This window comes from Mercenaria mercenaria, unplaced genomic scaffold (assembly GCF_021730395.1).
Source record: "Mercenaria mercenaria strain notata unplaced genomic scaffold, MADL_Memer_1 contig_1570, whole genome shotgun sequence".
Taxonomy (NCBI): Eukaryota; Metazoa; Mollusca; class Bivalvia; order Venerida; family Veneridae; genus Mercenaria; species Mercenaria mercenaria.
In genome coordinates, this window is record NW_026459555.1 from 29,803 (window position 1) to 47,457 (window position 17,655).

A 17,655-nucleotide genomic window follows, 5' to 3' on the forward strand; every position below is an offset into this window, starting at 1 on the left:
GAAATGAAAAGATCTTAAAATAATAAACAGGTTCTGCAATCATCCAAAAATCGATAGGACGATACACGAATTTGCAAGATGGCCAGCCGTCGAAACGCTCATAAATAGCATTCGATTCTTAAATAAAATACTTTGCTTAGGTCTTTTGTTTTATCTAGTCATTAAGTTACTAATGACGACGTTTTTTACATTATAAATAAGTATTAGTTGATATGACTTAGATGTTTAAGTATACTGAGTTTTGTTAAAATCGATTATATCATCGAAGTAAACAGGCATAAAAAATAACGTTTTCAAGACTTCCACGTTAGGAGGAAGTTGGTGGCAGCTTAAATTCCCGTTGCGTACACCGGCAGGTAAGGATACTCCTGAAAGCAGTTCTAAATTTCTTGCATCTTACTCCATAAACAATCCAGTTTAAGCAAGAATTAATGAGACCCAGGCTTGACAACAACTGTTTCACAAACAATAAGATTGTAGAGTCACCGGGAATCAAAATAGCTATGCAAAATGGTCCCCAGAAAAGAATAAATAATCCTGTAATGATCAACATATTGCGTGTATGGCGAATTTCCTTCTTTAGCCTCTTTTCGTGTTGTAGCGATTTTCTCAAAACTTGGCGATGCATAGTTTTTGTTGCAATACGAACGATGATGAAAAAGAATATCGCATTCATAAATATTGATGACAGTAGTATTGTTATTACAATGTTTATATATGTAGGCGTTAATATCGATTTTTTCTTACACACAAAGTCTCCTTCTAGTTTTTTGTTTATTCCAAATAAAGGTAAAAACCCAACGAAAAGTATAGCAATCCAAGTGAGTGTTATCATGATAAAGATCCTTCGTTTCGTGAAGCGCAATTTGTGTTTGATTGGGCTTGCAATTGCGTGAAACCTCTCCAGTGACAAAAGAAATAAATTCACAACAGAAAGTCCGATAGAAGTAAATAAGAGACTAAAATACCATAAACAAAACGTTTTCGACGACGAAGCAAATGTTGATAAAACAAACACTACATCCATTGGCATAGAAATTAATCCTACCAAGAGGTCTGAAACTGCTAAATTCCCAACCAGTATATATGCTCTCACACTACGCAGACTTTTAAATCGCGTCAAAGAAACAAGTATAAGTGTATTTCCAAACACTGTCGGTGGTATGAAAATAATGTTTATAACGAGAAAATACCATCTTGAGACTTCTAAAAGTGTACTGGAATCGTTCGCTATTACACCAGTCTCCGTGTAGGAGATGTTTGGTTTATAATTTGAATATTCAGAAATATTCATCATCGGAAAGAGTGAAAATTAATTTTGTTTAGTTCACTTTCTGTTAGACATTCATTGAAATAATAGGTTTGCTCTTCGTCCAATAATTCTAATGGACATTTATTCAAAGAATTGAAGCTAGTATGCACAAAGTGAGGGTTGTTCCAGGGCTTTGCATTTGCGTAGAATGTGTTACTGCCAGGTTTTTACATACCTTTAATTAGAATAACCCAATGTAGATCGTAAATTTTCTTAAAATATTTTCACTTCTATCATATCATGAGACAATTTTCTGTTTAGAATAGCAAACGTATTGAGAATTTCCTAATTTTTCAACACTTACCTTCGGTTTAAAATGTGAAATTACATTTAACTGTAACAACGCATAAGTAATATTATACGAGTTTTGATGTGTCGAAAAGGTTTTAAACATTGCTTGCGATACAACAATAATGTCGATATAGATCCAAAAACCCAAAACAACTGTTGCTTTCATCTATTAGACCGATATATTAAATAAATGTATTTTATATATTCATAATTAATTTATTCATACCCCGTTTACGTGTAGCTTGATATATATAACTTTTCAACCAACTTTGAAACATTTACCAAAGAGTTCCCCAGATATTCTTGTATTAAGTCTTAGAATGATATCACCAAATTTGCGTTTGAACACACTTAAAACACCTATCCACCATATCCACAATCGTTTAGGCACTGAAAAAAGACATGATGCCAGTTTACCTAATTTACAATAAGGCACAGTTTTTAACCGTAAATTATGACACAGTGATAAATCAGTTTTGTTAGACCGACAGTGGGATAAAAAAAATTTCGCCATAAACGATTGTATATTATAAGAACTTCTTCCACAATTCATCTGAAACAAATATAAGTCTGAAAGTATATATATGTAGACTGTTTCAATAATAGAAATTGGTTAACCAGTGCATTGTTGTAACCATTGCTGTATTCTTGCAAAAGAATGTAAGAACATGAAATTACACCAAAAATATTTTGCAAGTAAAAAAAATTCATGCAAAGCTTCAAAAATTAAGAAAGACTGTTTTACCTATGCCAATCGGTATATTCAATACATTTATTATCATGAGATTTGCTGGGGCCCAGTACAGTTTAAGTAGGCTTGATAGATATATTTAATGAGAAGACGCGACAAGAGATAATTACGTAATAAACGAAAATAAACAAAACAATATTTTGTTATTTTTACCGAACCATTTTCATGTTATGAGCTAATTAATTGCGTAATGAAATAAACATTATAACTTTTTAGTCAGCCCCTAGCTCATTTACATCTGTTGCCAATAGGATGTCATACACTAATAGCTCGTCAGTCAGCACGTACAATTTTGCTTCTGGTAATGTGCAATAAATCCACCTATTAATTATCGGATATAGTTTCACCTTTGTTGAACTTTACTGACATGCACATGGGACTTGACATATGAATATTTATATAATATATGTAACAGTAATAATGATATTATATTAGAACAAAATATTTGACGGTAATTTTTTTTATTTAGTTTTATATTGAATATCTTGATTATAAAAGATATGGGGACGAGAGTGGCGGGTCGAGCTGTCAAGGTCGCTGCCCTTCACTGCTGTTGGTTCCAAACCTAGCCCGGGGTATGTAATTCTTTCATTTGACAAATGTATGAGGACGACATTCAGTCGGCTTGCGGTAAGTCGAAGGTTATACCCAGGTGTTTGCCAATGCTTGCGATAGTGCCTGAAATAATTCATTATAGGGTTATTTTTGTGGTATTCATGCATTTGAACACCCTTCAGACGCTTATTGTTAAGCGTGTATGTTAAAAGAAAGTTTTACACGTGAATGGACGCCAGAAAAAAAATTTACTTTCAAAATGAACAGAACAAAGTATTTCAACAGTGAAAACGATAATCTTTGACTCTACACAGATTTCTCACTTAAATTACCTAGTCGAAGCTGTGAAAAAGTGTTTTAGGTATACAAATCTTTTAATCACCACTCCCAACCCATCCCGTGGCTGTGAGTTCGAAACCTCATTTGGGGTGTAGATGGTTATTTTATATGAGAAAGCCATCCAGCTGGCTTGTGGAAGGTCGGTGGTTCTACCCAGGTGCCTCCACGTACCTGAAATAATTCTCGGAGTGGCACTTGTTTCCTTCCTGCACCTTGAAAAGCTGGAACTTTGTGTGTCTCGGTGTGACGTAACCCCACCACTATCTCAGCCAGGAAATGGCACGTTCAAGGAATGCAGTCAATCAGTCTTGGGAGAACCCTTAGATTGTAAATCACTTAAATGTACAGAAACGATTTGCTTTCTGTAAAATTCACAGGAATAATTTCTTAATTGCAAAGGTCATGTCTCAAACAATTTTGAGAAGGCTCCATTTTTTACCAAATTTTAACGCATGAAAAATCGTTCATCAGGGTCCGACATAATCCGATGACGCTCGCTATGTATAAGTGAACAACAAAATATCTGTCCCCGGATACTCTGAACTATAGGCGAATGCCTAATATCAAATTTTGTATTTTGTTTTAATAATAATAAATAACCAGTAAAACACTATGCCTTCGTCTTAGATAACAACGCTAAAAATCTATGTCAGCGTGGGGAAAAAGTAAATATTATGTATATCATTGTACATTTAGACAGAACTTTTTCAGGCTGATACGACGGGCATTTAAGGCAAGTAAGGTAATTTCCCATCCAATGATCGTCATGTTTCTATTCGAAACTTGACAAAAAATTGTTTTCCAAATTTTGATGCGGAAAAGTAAATCATTAAGTTATGAAAAATCGGTGCGGAAAAATGTTTACCGATAACTATAAATACTTCTACTTTAATGCGAGTTACATTATCAATTGTATCATTCTGAACTCTGCAACTTAAGACACTTGTTGGAAACTGCAGAAGTTCTGAGAGTAAGATATAACGTTTTCGTAATGTTCTTATACATGTCCTATGCGTTTCATGTGTTGCAGTGTTAATGTAGATATATCGCTACCAAATCGTCTTATTCATCTCCCCTGCGTTTTGTGCGTCGCGCTCTCAGAATAAGATATATCGTTTTCAAAATCTTTTGATACATATCCCGTGTGCTTTGAGGTGTACGGTATATCTTAAAGCAGATGTTCCAATGCGTTTCATTTGTCATACTCCTGAATGATTTGCTGATTTGCTCCGATAATTTCCGCTGCCTTTGCAAATTGAATTAAGAGTTATGAAGCAATAACCGTATCTTAGGTAAAGTCGTTGCAGGGTTGACATTGCATGCTTTCTGTTGAAAGTATCGGAGACTATCAAGTCTAGGAAAAAACTTTATCTTAAAAGGCGACAAAACGGTCGCTGTTGTTTAAGAAATTAACTGTGGTTTTAAAAATTCATGATTCATTAAACGCGAGAATAGTAGCGCACGTAGTTATTCTTAAAATTATGAAAATCTGCGACTACAGTAGTTTGATATTTACGGGAAATACCACTGTGCTACTTATTTTAGCACTGACAACTGATTATTGGGAATACCGGACGTTTGATAAAAATAAAATAATTGAAATGGTCAACGACTCTACAGGGACGCAAATAGTGTTGCCTTTTGATACAGACTCGTATTTTCAAATTAAGATTCTACCGAATCTAACCATTGCTACTTCTCTTTCAAGATTTAGCCTGATGAAATCAGAGTCCCACTACCATGCTCCTCTTTTCTTTATTCGACGATATTTTCAAGGACCGGAAATGAATACATCGGAACAGAACTTTATTTTAGAAGAACTGGAACTGGACTTGTTTGAACAATATGGGAACTTATTCCGTGACTGTGACTCACTAGAAGGTAGGTATGTTAATTTCACTTTGAATGTTAGACTGTTTTACAAAATCAAAATTACAGTAACTCAACTTTACTAGTGAGTGTTTACTAATTTGCCTGTATGTAAACCATTTATATTATACAGTTCATAAATTCACTTTGAAAAAGGTCTGAATAACACTTGACATACGCTTTGTCTTCAGACAACTTTATAAATCATTTAAATAATCAAAGGTCCCTAACAATAAAAGAAGGTATAATCAATTAAACGTTCAATAGCTTTCTATCACTGGACAAATCAGAACATAATATTGTCAAGTACAATACCTGTTAAAGAACTACTTTAGATGAAAGTTCAGATTATATTTGCGATATGAGTTTTGTTGAGCATCTCGATTTAAACTCTCCAGTGGTGATTTTGCCATGTCGTTGTTATCCAATGTTTTACTTTGTCTTTATATGTTTGTGTAAATGTTTATTGTTTACATATCATTATTCATCTTTATTCCATAGAGGCTACGTCCGTAGAACGTGGAAGTAAACTGACAATATGCAGCTTAAACCATATGAACAGAATATATTTTCGATACTTTTATAATACATGTATCTGTTTACGTAAGAATTCCAACAAGAATTGCTTAATTTGTAGAAATATCATTTTATTCGCAATAGACAGCTGAAATTTTAAACAAGAATAAATTACATGTAAAAAAATTGATTCATTAGACTTTATATTTTCCTTCTTTATCTGTGTGAGACATTTTTCGGCGTTAGCTGAATAACATGGATTTTGACCTAGATTCTGTAGTAATCAGAACACGGAACAGGTGCGCGCTGAGAAGACAAACCATTTATTAAGTCTTAAATGACATTGATTATCAGAAGGCACATATTAAATGGAACATATTTAGTAGTTTTGTTACCCATAACTAAAATGATATATTCTAATTATAAATTTTAAAGTTTTTAGTCATTTGTCACCGTTAGAGAAATCGAAAGTAAACTTCTTTCCCCGTTGCGTACCTCGCTTATGGATGAATGAGTTGTGGCTGGTTGTAACTGTAGAGTCAGTGTACCCGGTGTCGGACTGTACGCGGTTTCGCACACACGGTAAATTCATGTTCTTCGTGAAAATAAAGCAGAAAATTTAACAATTCCTTGTTATTATTTCACGAAACTGAGTTATTCCCTACATAATTTGACACCAGGGGTCTTTCCCCATTGGAGCCTCGCTCTGGCAGGTGCAGACAAAAACAATAACAACACCAATTTTCTGTCTGTACATTCTGTTTAATTCTGAATTTTTCATGCGTCAAACATTATTACCTCTACGCTGTTTGTCTTTTTAAAGACATTTCTTGTTCACAGTTTAGATCTTATCGTCATTTTGACTTCCGGTGAGAGACAAATAAAATGTTTCAGTAAATACTTTTTCATAAAAATAAGGTTATTTACCTTAACCAGACTGTAATTGAAATTACATGTCGAAATTGATAAACCAGTATTGTTTGACACAAAATACGGTTTTAGATCAAATTTCAGTTTTCAGTTTCCTGCATAAAAACTACTTTTTTCCACTGGACCCGCCCTTGTAATAACGGGAGAAAAATATCATGTGCAAACAAGGCAATTCGTGTGTTGTTAATAAATGATTTTATTCATGAGATGCTTTGCCATGGACGTATGATGTATTTCTGCGCAGTTTGACATCTGGTATCTGCATCTTGTTTCTTTCATAATAACCTCTTCTAGTAGCATAAAACATGCAATCTAATTCATAGAATGTTTATAGGTTATTAGCTTTGTATCGGGAAATATGCACGAGTTCTTCAGCGGGAATATTGCGCGGCTTTAGGAGCGCAATACTCTTCCGCTGAAGAACGAGTGCATATTTTCCGATGCAAAGATAATAACCTTTTTATTACATACTCATCTACACGCATAAATATAATGTAAATATTATGAATTAGTTCAATAGCCTGAATAGGATTGACAATGCTGAAGTAGATAAAAAAAAAATAGTGCAATAACACGTCACGCACCCAATATGAAATTCAGGCGTCAGTGTATGGAAAAATATTGACGTTTCCAGTACCAGTGTAACTTAACGGGGAACAGAAACGAGTATGTAATAATATGCTGTATCAGTTACCAATCCCTTCACTGCCCCGAACAATATACGTACTCGCTTCTCCCTTTTCGAAGTCAGCGTCGATTCAATTTTTGTCGATAACCGTGAATGTATAAGAATAGCGTGTAACGTATGCAATTGTTTGTTTTTAAGAATCATATTAATGATTTTGGTAAGTGTGCGGTATTTTTATGCCCCCGAAGGAAGGCATATTAGTTTTCAACTGTCCGTCCGTTCGTTCGTTCGTTAATTATTTCATTCGTCACAACGTTAAATTTTTGCATGAAGGCACTTTACTCGCGAACCACGGCACCCAGGACCTTCAAACTTCACAAACTGATAGTACTTATTGAGTACACCATCCATACTGACTTTGGGATCACCAAGTCAAAGGTCAAGGTCACAGGGGCCAACGTTAACTTTTGCATGAAGGCATTTTACTCGCGAACCACTGCACCATGGACCTTCAAACGTCACATGCTGATAGTACTTATTGAGTACACCACCGTTACTGACGTTGGGGTCACCAGGTCAAAGGTCAAGGTCACAGGGGCCAACGTTAACTTTTTGCATGAAGGCACTTTACTCGCGAACTACTTCATCCAGGATCTTCAAACTTCACATGCTAATAGTACTTAATGAGCACACCAACCATACTGACTTTGGGGTCACCAGGTCAAATGTCAAGGTCACAGGGGCCAACGTTAACTTTTTGCATGAAGGCATTTTACTCGCGAATCACTTCACCAAGGACATCCAAACTTCACTTGCTGATAGTACTTAATGTGTACACCAACCGTACTGACTTTGGGGTCATCAGGTCAAAGGTCAAGGTCACAGGGACCAACGTTACCTTTTTGCATGAAGGCACTTTACTCGTGAACCACTGCACCCAGGACCTTCCAACTTCACTTGCTGATATTACTTAATGAGTAAACTTCCTCTACTGACTTTGGAGTCATCAGGTCAAAGATCAAGGTCACAGGGGCCAACGTTAACTTTTTGCATGAAGGCATTTTACTCGCGAACCACAGCACCCAGGACCTTCCAACTTCACTTGCTGATAGTACTTATTGAGTACACCATCCCTACTGACATTGGAGTCACCAGGTCAAAGGTCAAGGTCACAAGGGCCAACGTTAACTTTTTGCATGAAGGCACTTTACTCGAGAACCACTGCACCCAGGACCTTCAAACTTCACCTGCAGATAGTACTTATTGAGTACACTTCCCCTACTGACATTGGGGTCACCAGGTGAAAGGTCAAGGTCACAGGGGCCAACGTTAACTTCTTGTATGAAGGCACTTACTCGCGAACCACTTCACCCAGGACCTTCAAACTTCACATGCTGATAGTACTTATTGAGTACACCACCCCTACTGACTTTGGAGTCACCAGGTCAAAGGTCAAGGTCACAAGGGCCAACGTTAACTTTTTGCATGAAGGCACTTTACTCGCGAACCACTGCACCCAGGACCTTCAAACTTCACCTGCAGATAGTACTTATTGAGTACACTTCCCCTACTGACATTGGGGTCACCAGGTGAAAGGTCAAGGTCACAGGGGCCAACGTTAACTTTTTGTATGAAGGCACTTACTCGCGAACCACTTCACCCAGGACCTTCAAACTTCACATGCTGATAGTTCTTACTGAGTACACCACCCCTACTGACTTTGGGGTCACCAGGTCAAAGGTCAAGGTCACCAGGTCAAAGGTCAAGGTTCTGCGGGGGCATTTGTCACCATTAGTGACTGCTCTTGTTTTTATCTAATTTCTTGAAGAATTTAGATAAAAAAAATTGAAAGCTTGTCACTCCGTTCGTACTTATCCGTGCTCGAAATGTGATCATACTCGAAATATCTCGAATATAAAGTTATTATTCTAAAAATTGTGTTCCTGGTTACCAAATTTTTAAGTAATATGAAACATTATGGGTAAAGTCATGTTTTTAGTAACGAGAGTTAAAAATGTTTAAAAACCTTTAGTACATGCTTTTGTTAGTGTTGTTGATATCTCGGCCCTAGTAATGGTTATTTAATATATGTTTACCGTTTCCAAGAACAACAGAATGGTAATTTAAAAATGTATCGTAAAGTCAATACATATGAAAACAAAACATTTAGTCACCGTGAAATGTTTTTTTATGTAAAAATAGTAACAATACAAGTTTGCTTTGTGTATTAACGTCTGCAGAAGCCCTGGGGATATGTTTGTGACCGAGACCGGTTCCCGCGGGCTTCTGCCGACGTTAATACACAAAAAAGCGTGTATTATCCATACATACTAGTTTTGCTGGAAGTGTGTAGTCATACCTGGAAATCATATGTGTGCATTATTTCCGTTCAAGATACATTAGAACTGATCGAAATACATTTATCTTAATTAACAAATCATACTTTAATACATACAATGTATGTAAAATAATACAAGTAATATTCCAACCTTGACGAGTCACTTACATTACATGTTGCCCGCTTATGCCGTTTCGCTGATTTTCTTAAAAATTAAAAGTTGAGGGCAATTGATTTCTAAATTAGGGACAACGCAGATCTACGGATCGCGGGGTAGTGCGTTCGATCCCCGGTCGAGGCGTATGTTCTCCGTGACGATTTGATAGAAGACATTGTGTCTGAAATCATTCGTCCTACACCGCTGATTTATGTGGAAAGTTACTTGTGGAGAACAGGTTTGTACAGTCTCAGACAGTTGTACAGAATTCTGGTGCACTGATTAGGCTAACTACCCGCCGTTACATAATTAAAATACTGTTGAAAAACGGCGTTAAACCAAAAACGAACAAACAAACAAACAAAAAACACAATTGTTTCGAGAATTAAGTAGTGTCAAATTATGTCATGTCATTATATTTTCATTTTCATCTTCCGTTAAATATAAGTGTCGCCTTAAATGGATTTATATGATGTATGACAATGTATTGTTTTCAAGTTGCAGTTCGTGTAAGAATTGGATTGAGTCACAAGAGACCAGACAAGTGTGTATATTTCCATGACTCGAGCGAATCTTCACACATCCACGTTGACGCGCCGGAACTTAACTGTAAGTAACGGGGCAACAAAAGTCATTATTTTCATTACTGTCACTTTCAATGTTTTACCCTTTCTCTTCATTTTTTTAAATGCAAAATATTTGAGAATATTTACGAAACATGCACATTCTTGTATTACACTTAGGTTTAGAATGTCGTGGCTGATTAATCCTAGATATTGTACGGGTAAGAGTAGGTTATATGAAAGCCGACTTAAAACCAAATATTCCTACTTAGACGAAGAGCTTGAAACCCTGTTTGAAGTTCTTATGTGATTACATTTAAGTTGATTGATGCATTTTAATTCAAGGAAAATATTGTTTTCCGCACCATTTTCTCATAACTTAGTAATTTTGCTTTCCGAACCAAAAGCTAGAAAATGTTATCAGATTTGAAACAACACCATGCTCATCGGATTGGAAATGACCAAACTTAAGATAATTATCTTCACACTAATACGTTTCGTTCAACAACGATTTTTAGAATATTACTGCTGTCTGATTCACAATTGGTGAAACGCTGAAATACGCACCTGTTCTTCAATGTACGTCTCGGCTTAAATGATCAAATTGTTTGACATTATAGATATTGAAATCATTAACAAAAGCAAAACTATGAATGAAGATGAAATGGCAATCAAAGACTGCCAGTCTAGTAATATTATAAAGATTACTTCATTTAGCCAAAAACAATAAATAAAAGATAAAAGAAACGTCAAGATCACCGATTTCTGTTTATATAGGTTTGGAGACTATGGCCAGCGCATGCGCAATGATGTGCATCGCGTTGATATGTGTTTGTCTAGTAGCCGGAGCAATTGGTCTATTTGTGAGGTACTACAGTTTTAGAGCCTACCACACAGCTTCTTGTTCATCTCTCATTGCTGGTTTGTATTTCAAATTTGTTGTTTTCGTTGTCATTGTTGTGCTGGTTTTAAGCAAACGCAGCTAATCGGGTATTTCCGCCAAACACCGGTAAAATCTACTATCTGTAATCCGCAATGATTTAATGTAAATATCTAACTTAAAGGTGGTCAATCACATTTAATCAACATTTAATGACATTTTTTACTTTTTGTATATTCTGGTAGAAAATTATTTAAGGAACAAAAAGACCGATTACATAGAGTTAGATTCCTATTTGAAATGTATATTTTATTATTTTTATAAAATTTTGTTATTACTCCCCTTTAATATGAAAGTATATAAAAAGCTGGGTATTTCTTTCTATTTCGATATAATGTCTAGTTTTACATTTGCATTTGATAGACATATCAACTATTGAACAATCTGAACCAAAATGCAAGTTTTAAAGCTGTGTGTAGCTTCTGAATTCATTTATTTCCAATCTGTCTTGGTTGCGCAACCAAGATAGGCAAAGGGAGGTAATAATAATTTTTCAAACTTGCGTTTCTAGGCCTAACTAAACTAAAGAAACCAGCGTGGGAGCCATCTGGTCTAGTCGCGTAATGGCTGCCAGGTATTTGAACACTAATTTTTCACTTGGCATGGCAACAGAGGTCTAAATTGAGGCTAGTTTTTGTTTAAATTTCATTGTGGATGTATTGTTGACATTTTGGTAGGAAAAATGGGAGAGCAGGTTGTATTTGGTGAAGTCAAGCTCAGTATTAGTATGAATAGTACTTCCAGGTCACAGCAGTGTGATTTTGATGTCAGTTTACAGTAAGTAAATGTGACCAGAGAAATCTCTCTTAGAAGATACATGACCCCTACTTTTCTCTTCATTTTATATCAGTTTTATCATAACTCTTTAAAATGAGGTAAGGATTTGTTCTCTGAAATGGGTCTAGCTATGTTTGGTAGCTCTTTGAAAAAGGTCAGTTTTATATAGAATATATAAGGAAAACTATTTAGGCTATTGTGACCTATAAGAAAATGTGGGCAAAAATTAAGATTTGTCCAGATATTGATATAAATGAACTAGTTTGGTCACATTTTAGTTAAAAATGAGCATTTCATTGAAATTTTGCTGCAAAAATTGATAAAAACCCAAAAAAATCACATTTTCACTGCTTTGGGGGTATTTTTTTTTTTAAATGCAAATTTGCACTCTAAATTATGCCCATATATACCTTTCAGAGGGAACATTTGATATATTTCAAAGTGTTAATGTGTAATTTGCTTGCAAATTATGGTGAAAATTTATGAAATAGGGCAAAAACCAGCTCTGGCTAGAAGAACTGGTTAAAAATTATGTCGCGACATCAGTTTTGAAGGAAAATTGGCGCAGGGACCCGCGTTACTGAAAATGCCATAAAACCTGGAAAACTGATTTAATGAAGCTGAAACTTGGTATTTTTCATGCAGATGTGTTACTGGTACTATACAAATGAAATTGAGACTATTTCAGAAAAACAGTCTTTCTTATAGGCCTAACTAAACTAAAGGAACCAGCGTGGGAGCCATCTGGTCTAGTCGCGTAATGGCTGCCAGGTATTTGAACACTAATTTTTCACTTGGCATGGCAACAGAGGTCTAAATTGAGGCTAGTTTTTGTTTAAATTTCATTGTGGATGTATTGTTGACATTTTGGTAGGAAAAATGGGAGAGCAGGTTGTATTTGGTGAAGTCAAGCTCAGTATTAGTATGAGTAGTACTTCCAGGTCACAGCAGTGTGATTTTGATGTCAGTTTACAGTAAGTAAATGTTACCAGAGAAATCTCTCTTAGAAGATACATGACCCCTACTTTTCTCTTCATTTTATATCAGTTTTATCATAACTCTTTAAAATGAGGTAAGGATTTGTTCTCTGAAATGGGTCTAGCTATGTTTGGTAGCTCTTTGAAAAAGGTCAGTTTTATATAGAATATATAAGGAAAACTATTTAGGCTATTGTGACCTATAAGAAAATGTGGGCAAACATTAAGATTTGTCCAGATATTGATATAAATGAACTAGTTTGGTCACATTTTGGTTAAAAATGAGCATTTCATTGAAATTTTGCTGCAAAAATTGATAAAAACCCAAAAAAATCACATTTTCACTGTTTTGGGGGTATTTTTTTTAAAAAATGCAAATTTGCACTCTAAATTATGCCCATATATACCTTTCAGAGGGAACATTTGATATATTTCAAAGTGTTAATGTGTAATTTGCTTGCAAATTATGGTGAAAATTTATGAAATAGGGCAAAAACCAGCTCTGGCTAGAAGAACTGGTTAAAAATTATGTCGCGACATCAGTTTTGAAGGAAAATTGGCGCAGGGACCCGCGTTACTGAAAATGCCATAAAACCTGGAAAACTGATTTAATGAAGCTGAAACTTGGTATTTTTCATGCAGATGTGTTACTGGTACTATACAAATGAAATTGAGACTATTTCAGAAAAACAGTCTTTCTTCTAATGAATTCTATCTAAATACATAAGTTTTAATGCAAATATTTTACAAATATATTACAATATGTCTAATATTTATACATTTCCTTAGGCAAAGTATGTTTATCAAATTTATACTTAAGATAAAATAACTCTATCTTGGTTGGGCAACCAGGATAGGAAAATGAAATTTTAAAAATACCTCCAGTGAAAATCTAATTTGTATTAAGTGTTAAGTGAACATAAATGAGTGTAAATGATCAGATACTAAAGTTTCGAACAAATCCGTTACATGGCCAAAATCTGATTATCCACCTTTAAATGGTAGTGAAAAGCTCTAGGTTCATTACCCAACCCTTGTAGTTACACCAATTTTTCTCAAACTAGCATTGTGGCCTCTGCCCTTGTTAAGGTCTTATACCTGATGACGCTTAAATCATTGTGTTTTCATACTTGCTCTTTAATTGTGCGATCTTTTACGTAAAAATAGATATTCAATAAAATCTTATTTACTAAATTCTGCAAAGATTAGTATTTCTGTATCATATTTGGAAAGGAAAGACTATAAGCCTAAATAATTTTGAAATGTATTTTAAATATCCAGAAAGAAACTAATTATATCACTATAACAGTGTCTATGACTACGAAAAGATATAGGTCATTAAATGCAATAATCAGGTTTAACATTTTATTTCATACACTATTTCCAGATAGGAGGATGAGTGTCAAATAGTTGTAATATCCGCCGTCAAATTGATTTTATCTAATTAGTTCCGGTTAAGCCGATGTTACTGGACCTCTCATGAACAGACGCAATCAAATCGAGTCTGCTATTATTTTGCTTGGTTCCATTCTTTGCTTCCAAGGAACCTTCTCTTAGGTTTTATTAACAATCACAGCACAGCAGTTTTTTTGTATGCCGTATTGGCGGCTGTAAAATGCCCCCCCCCCCCTACCCCACCCCCTCACCCACCTCCTTACTGTGACGTAGTGTTGTTACATTTTGTGGCGGTTGTTTCTTAAACACAGTTTCATAACCTTTCAATAACAAGCTCATACCGAGTCTGTTATGATTCTGCTTGGTTGCGTTCTATGCTTCCAAAGGATTTCTTCTGATAGTGTTTATCATACTGTCCAAGAGGATTATTTATTCGTAAACATAAGAGAAGGTGATACAATTGCATCAAATCGGGTTGTTTTTTTAATCAAAAATCGGTGACACGGTTCCCGCAAACAGGGAAGTTGGCCCTGTTCAATAATTGATGTATAATGAGTAAGATGTTTATACCTTTGCTGACCTATATAATTCTTTAGTCATAAGCGGTGTAATAAGTGTTGTTTTTTGTTTAGAAATAAAATGGACAATAATACCAATGTACAAGTTACATAAACTTGAAAAAACAAACAGAAAAGGAAAGTTACAAACTTTTGAAAATTTCAACGAATTAATGTTTCATTGAATGTCTGAAGCTACTTAAAAATAGTCTGCCTCATTATTTGAGGACCTCATAGCACGGACACATATTTGATGTTAAGAAAGAAAAAAATTCTGTCTTTCTGATATAGGCTTGTGTACCTGTTGTTAAGTTTCCAAATATTTCCCTGAACTGAGATACAAATAATTTTTGTCGTGTGTATGGCATGAATAACATATGCAATTATTCATGTGACTTAAAACAGCAAATATGTGGTAGATGAATAAATGCTTCAAGTTTTTTTATAATAAATAAGACTTGTTCAACGTTTGAAATATATATATTTTCTCAAGCTTTACTTTTATGTTACTGTCAAAACTTTCAGCATAAGCAAAATTGATTATTGTGGCCTAAAATGATGAAGCGTTTGTTTCACTAATAAAGCTATTATTAGAACAACACTCCCTGATGACAAAAAGAGCTAATATTCTCTCTTCAATACTATTAACGAAATATACTGAACCGCTTAAGAGCGCAACACTTGTTAACTGTAAATAACTTGTATTTCAGGAAAAGGTTTTCATACAAACCTTTTGGAACGTAGCGTTACAATTATGTTAAAATAATCCATCATTGACGAAAATTTCAATACGAAGATATACCTACTTGCATATATTACTGTGTGCTTTAGAAGGTACACAGTGGCAGAATGTAAGTTACAAAATGATAACATTCGTTGACACAAGTACTTTCGCCTGATACTCTTACCAAACCAGGAAACAGTCCTCCTCAAAATGACTATACGCATGTTTAAAAATCGGAAAACGAGGTTAAATAAGAAATACTGCGAAGCATCCTACAAATATAATATGTTATATTGTGTTATATATTGCATCAAATTCTTTACAGATTGGAGATATGCGTCTAAGGACACGCGCTGGATTGTTGTCTCATTTATCTATTCCTCAACCAAACTCGAGCGATTTAGCAAACCTGCACCAGTTATAAGACCTACATTATTCACGTATAAATCATTTAAAAATAAATCGGTAGAAATTATACATTACATATTTAAGTTTGTTTTTTATATAAAAAAAGAACTATTCAAATATTCAAAGTAACTGTTTACAAAACATCAGACAATGAAATAAGATACAGATAACAAAAATTGTAAAGAAGAAAATGTTGGTAAGATATTTCCAAAGTTAGAAGAAATGCACTCTAATTGAGTACGTAAGCAAACAAATGTGCAATTTTGTTCCAAATAATTTGTTAACTGGATCTGTTTTTATGTTTCAGGTTTCTTTCTGACCATTGGTATAGCTCTTTTCCATGGTAAATGTCACATTTTGCGGAAAATGGAATTCTTCCCGGGCCACAATATACCTTACAAGAATATACTCCACCGTTACAAAGTCTACACATATGGTTGGTCGTTTGTCTTGGCGTGGATTTGCGTGTTCTTTTGTTACATAGCAGCTTATGTGTGGCTTAGTAAAGCACAAAGTTGTCAGAAAAGTGTCAAAGCAAATGCAACGAATTTACAACGAAAACTACATAGTACTGTATTTATAAATTTTCTTACCTACCGTAAAAATGGATATAATAGACACGACATTGCTACTGTTTAATTAAATATATTTATTCTTGCATAAAAACTACTTTTTTCACTGGATCCGCCCATGTATTAACGGGAGAAAAATCGTGTGCAAACAAGGCATTTCACGTGCTAACAGCATGATTTTTATTTTTGAAATACTTTGCCAGGGACGTATGTATGTATTTCTGCGCAGGCTGATATTTGGCATCTGCGTCTTGTTTTTTTCCATAAAAACATCTTCTTGTAGCATTAAAGGTACAATGTAATCCGTACTACGTTTTGCTGTATCAGTTTCCAACCCGTGAATGCATACGTATCGCGTGCAACTTGTGCGATTGTTCGTTTTTAGGGATCATACTAATGATTTTGGTAAGTATCAATCGGTATGTTTTACCTGATTTTTCGCAGAATTTATATAATAAACCTTGAAAACTCGTCACTCCCTTCGTACTCATTCGCACTCTAAATGTGTCCGTACTCAAAATAATTCGAATGTGTAAAGTTATTATTCTTAAAATTGTGTTCCTGATTATCAATTTTTTAAGTAATATGCAATATTATAGGCAATGGCATGTTTGTAATAACGAGAAATAAAAATAAAATGCTCAAAAACCTTCAAATCATGCTTTTGGTAGTGTTGTTGATATGTGTGCCCCGGTTATGGATATTCAAAACATGTTTACCGTTTCCAAGAACAACAGAATGGTAAATAAAACATGTACCGGAATCGTTAAGTCATCACATATCGTCGTGTCATGTTTTTTGTGCAAGAATAGCGACAATACACGTCAGCAGAAGCCCATGGCAAAATTTTTGTGACCTCGACCTTCGGTGTCTAGTATTACAATACACGGTCGGCTAGATTTACTATAATCATTTATTAAATGTGCGAAATATTTCAAAAGCCTCATTATATGTTTATTCTATCAGATATTATATATAGCTTAATACCAATATTAACAGAAACAATTGATTGTACATGTTTTTATTTGTCAAATAAAATATGAAGAAAGTTGGGTT

At 34.7% G+C, this 17,655-nt stretch overlaps 2 protein-coding genes across 2 annotated transcripts; one reads left to right on the forward strand and one right to left on the reverse strand.

The window, feature by feature from the left end:
* Positions 1-307: 307 nt before the first annotated feature.
* LOC123543797 (5-hydroxytryptamine receptor-like) lies at positions 308-1,294 on the reverse strand. Its single transcript, XM_045329865.2, has one exon. The coding sequence runs from the start codon at positions 1,292-1,294 to the stop codon at positions 308-310; it is 987 nt and encodes a 328-aa protein (XP_045185800.2).
* A 3,435-nt stretch (positions 1,295-4,729) lies between these two features.
* LOC128551700 (uncharacterized) lies at positions 4,730-16,541 on the forward strand (the record flags this gene model as incomplete). The annotated part of the gene is made up of 2 exons (XM_053532617.1): positions 4,730-5,129; positions 16,335-16,541. Coding segments are annotated over exons 1-2 (607 nt in total), but the record flags the coding sequence as incomplete, so codon positions are not given.
* Between the last annotated feature and the right edge of the window lie 1,114 nt (positions 16,542-17,655).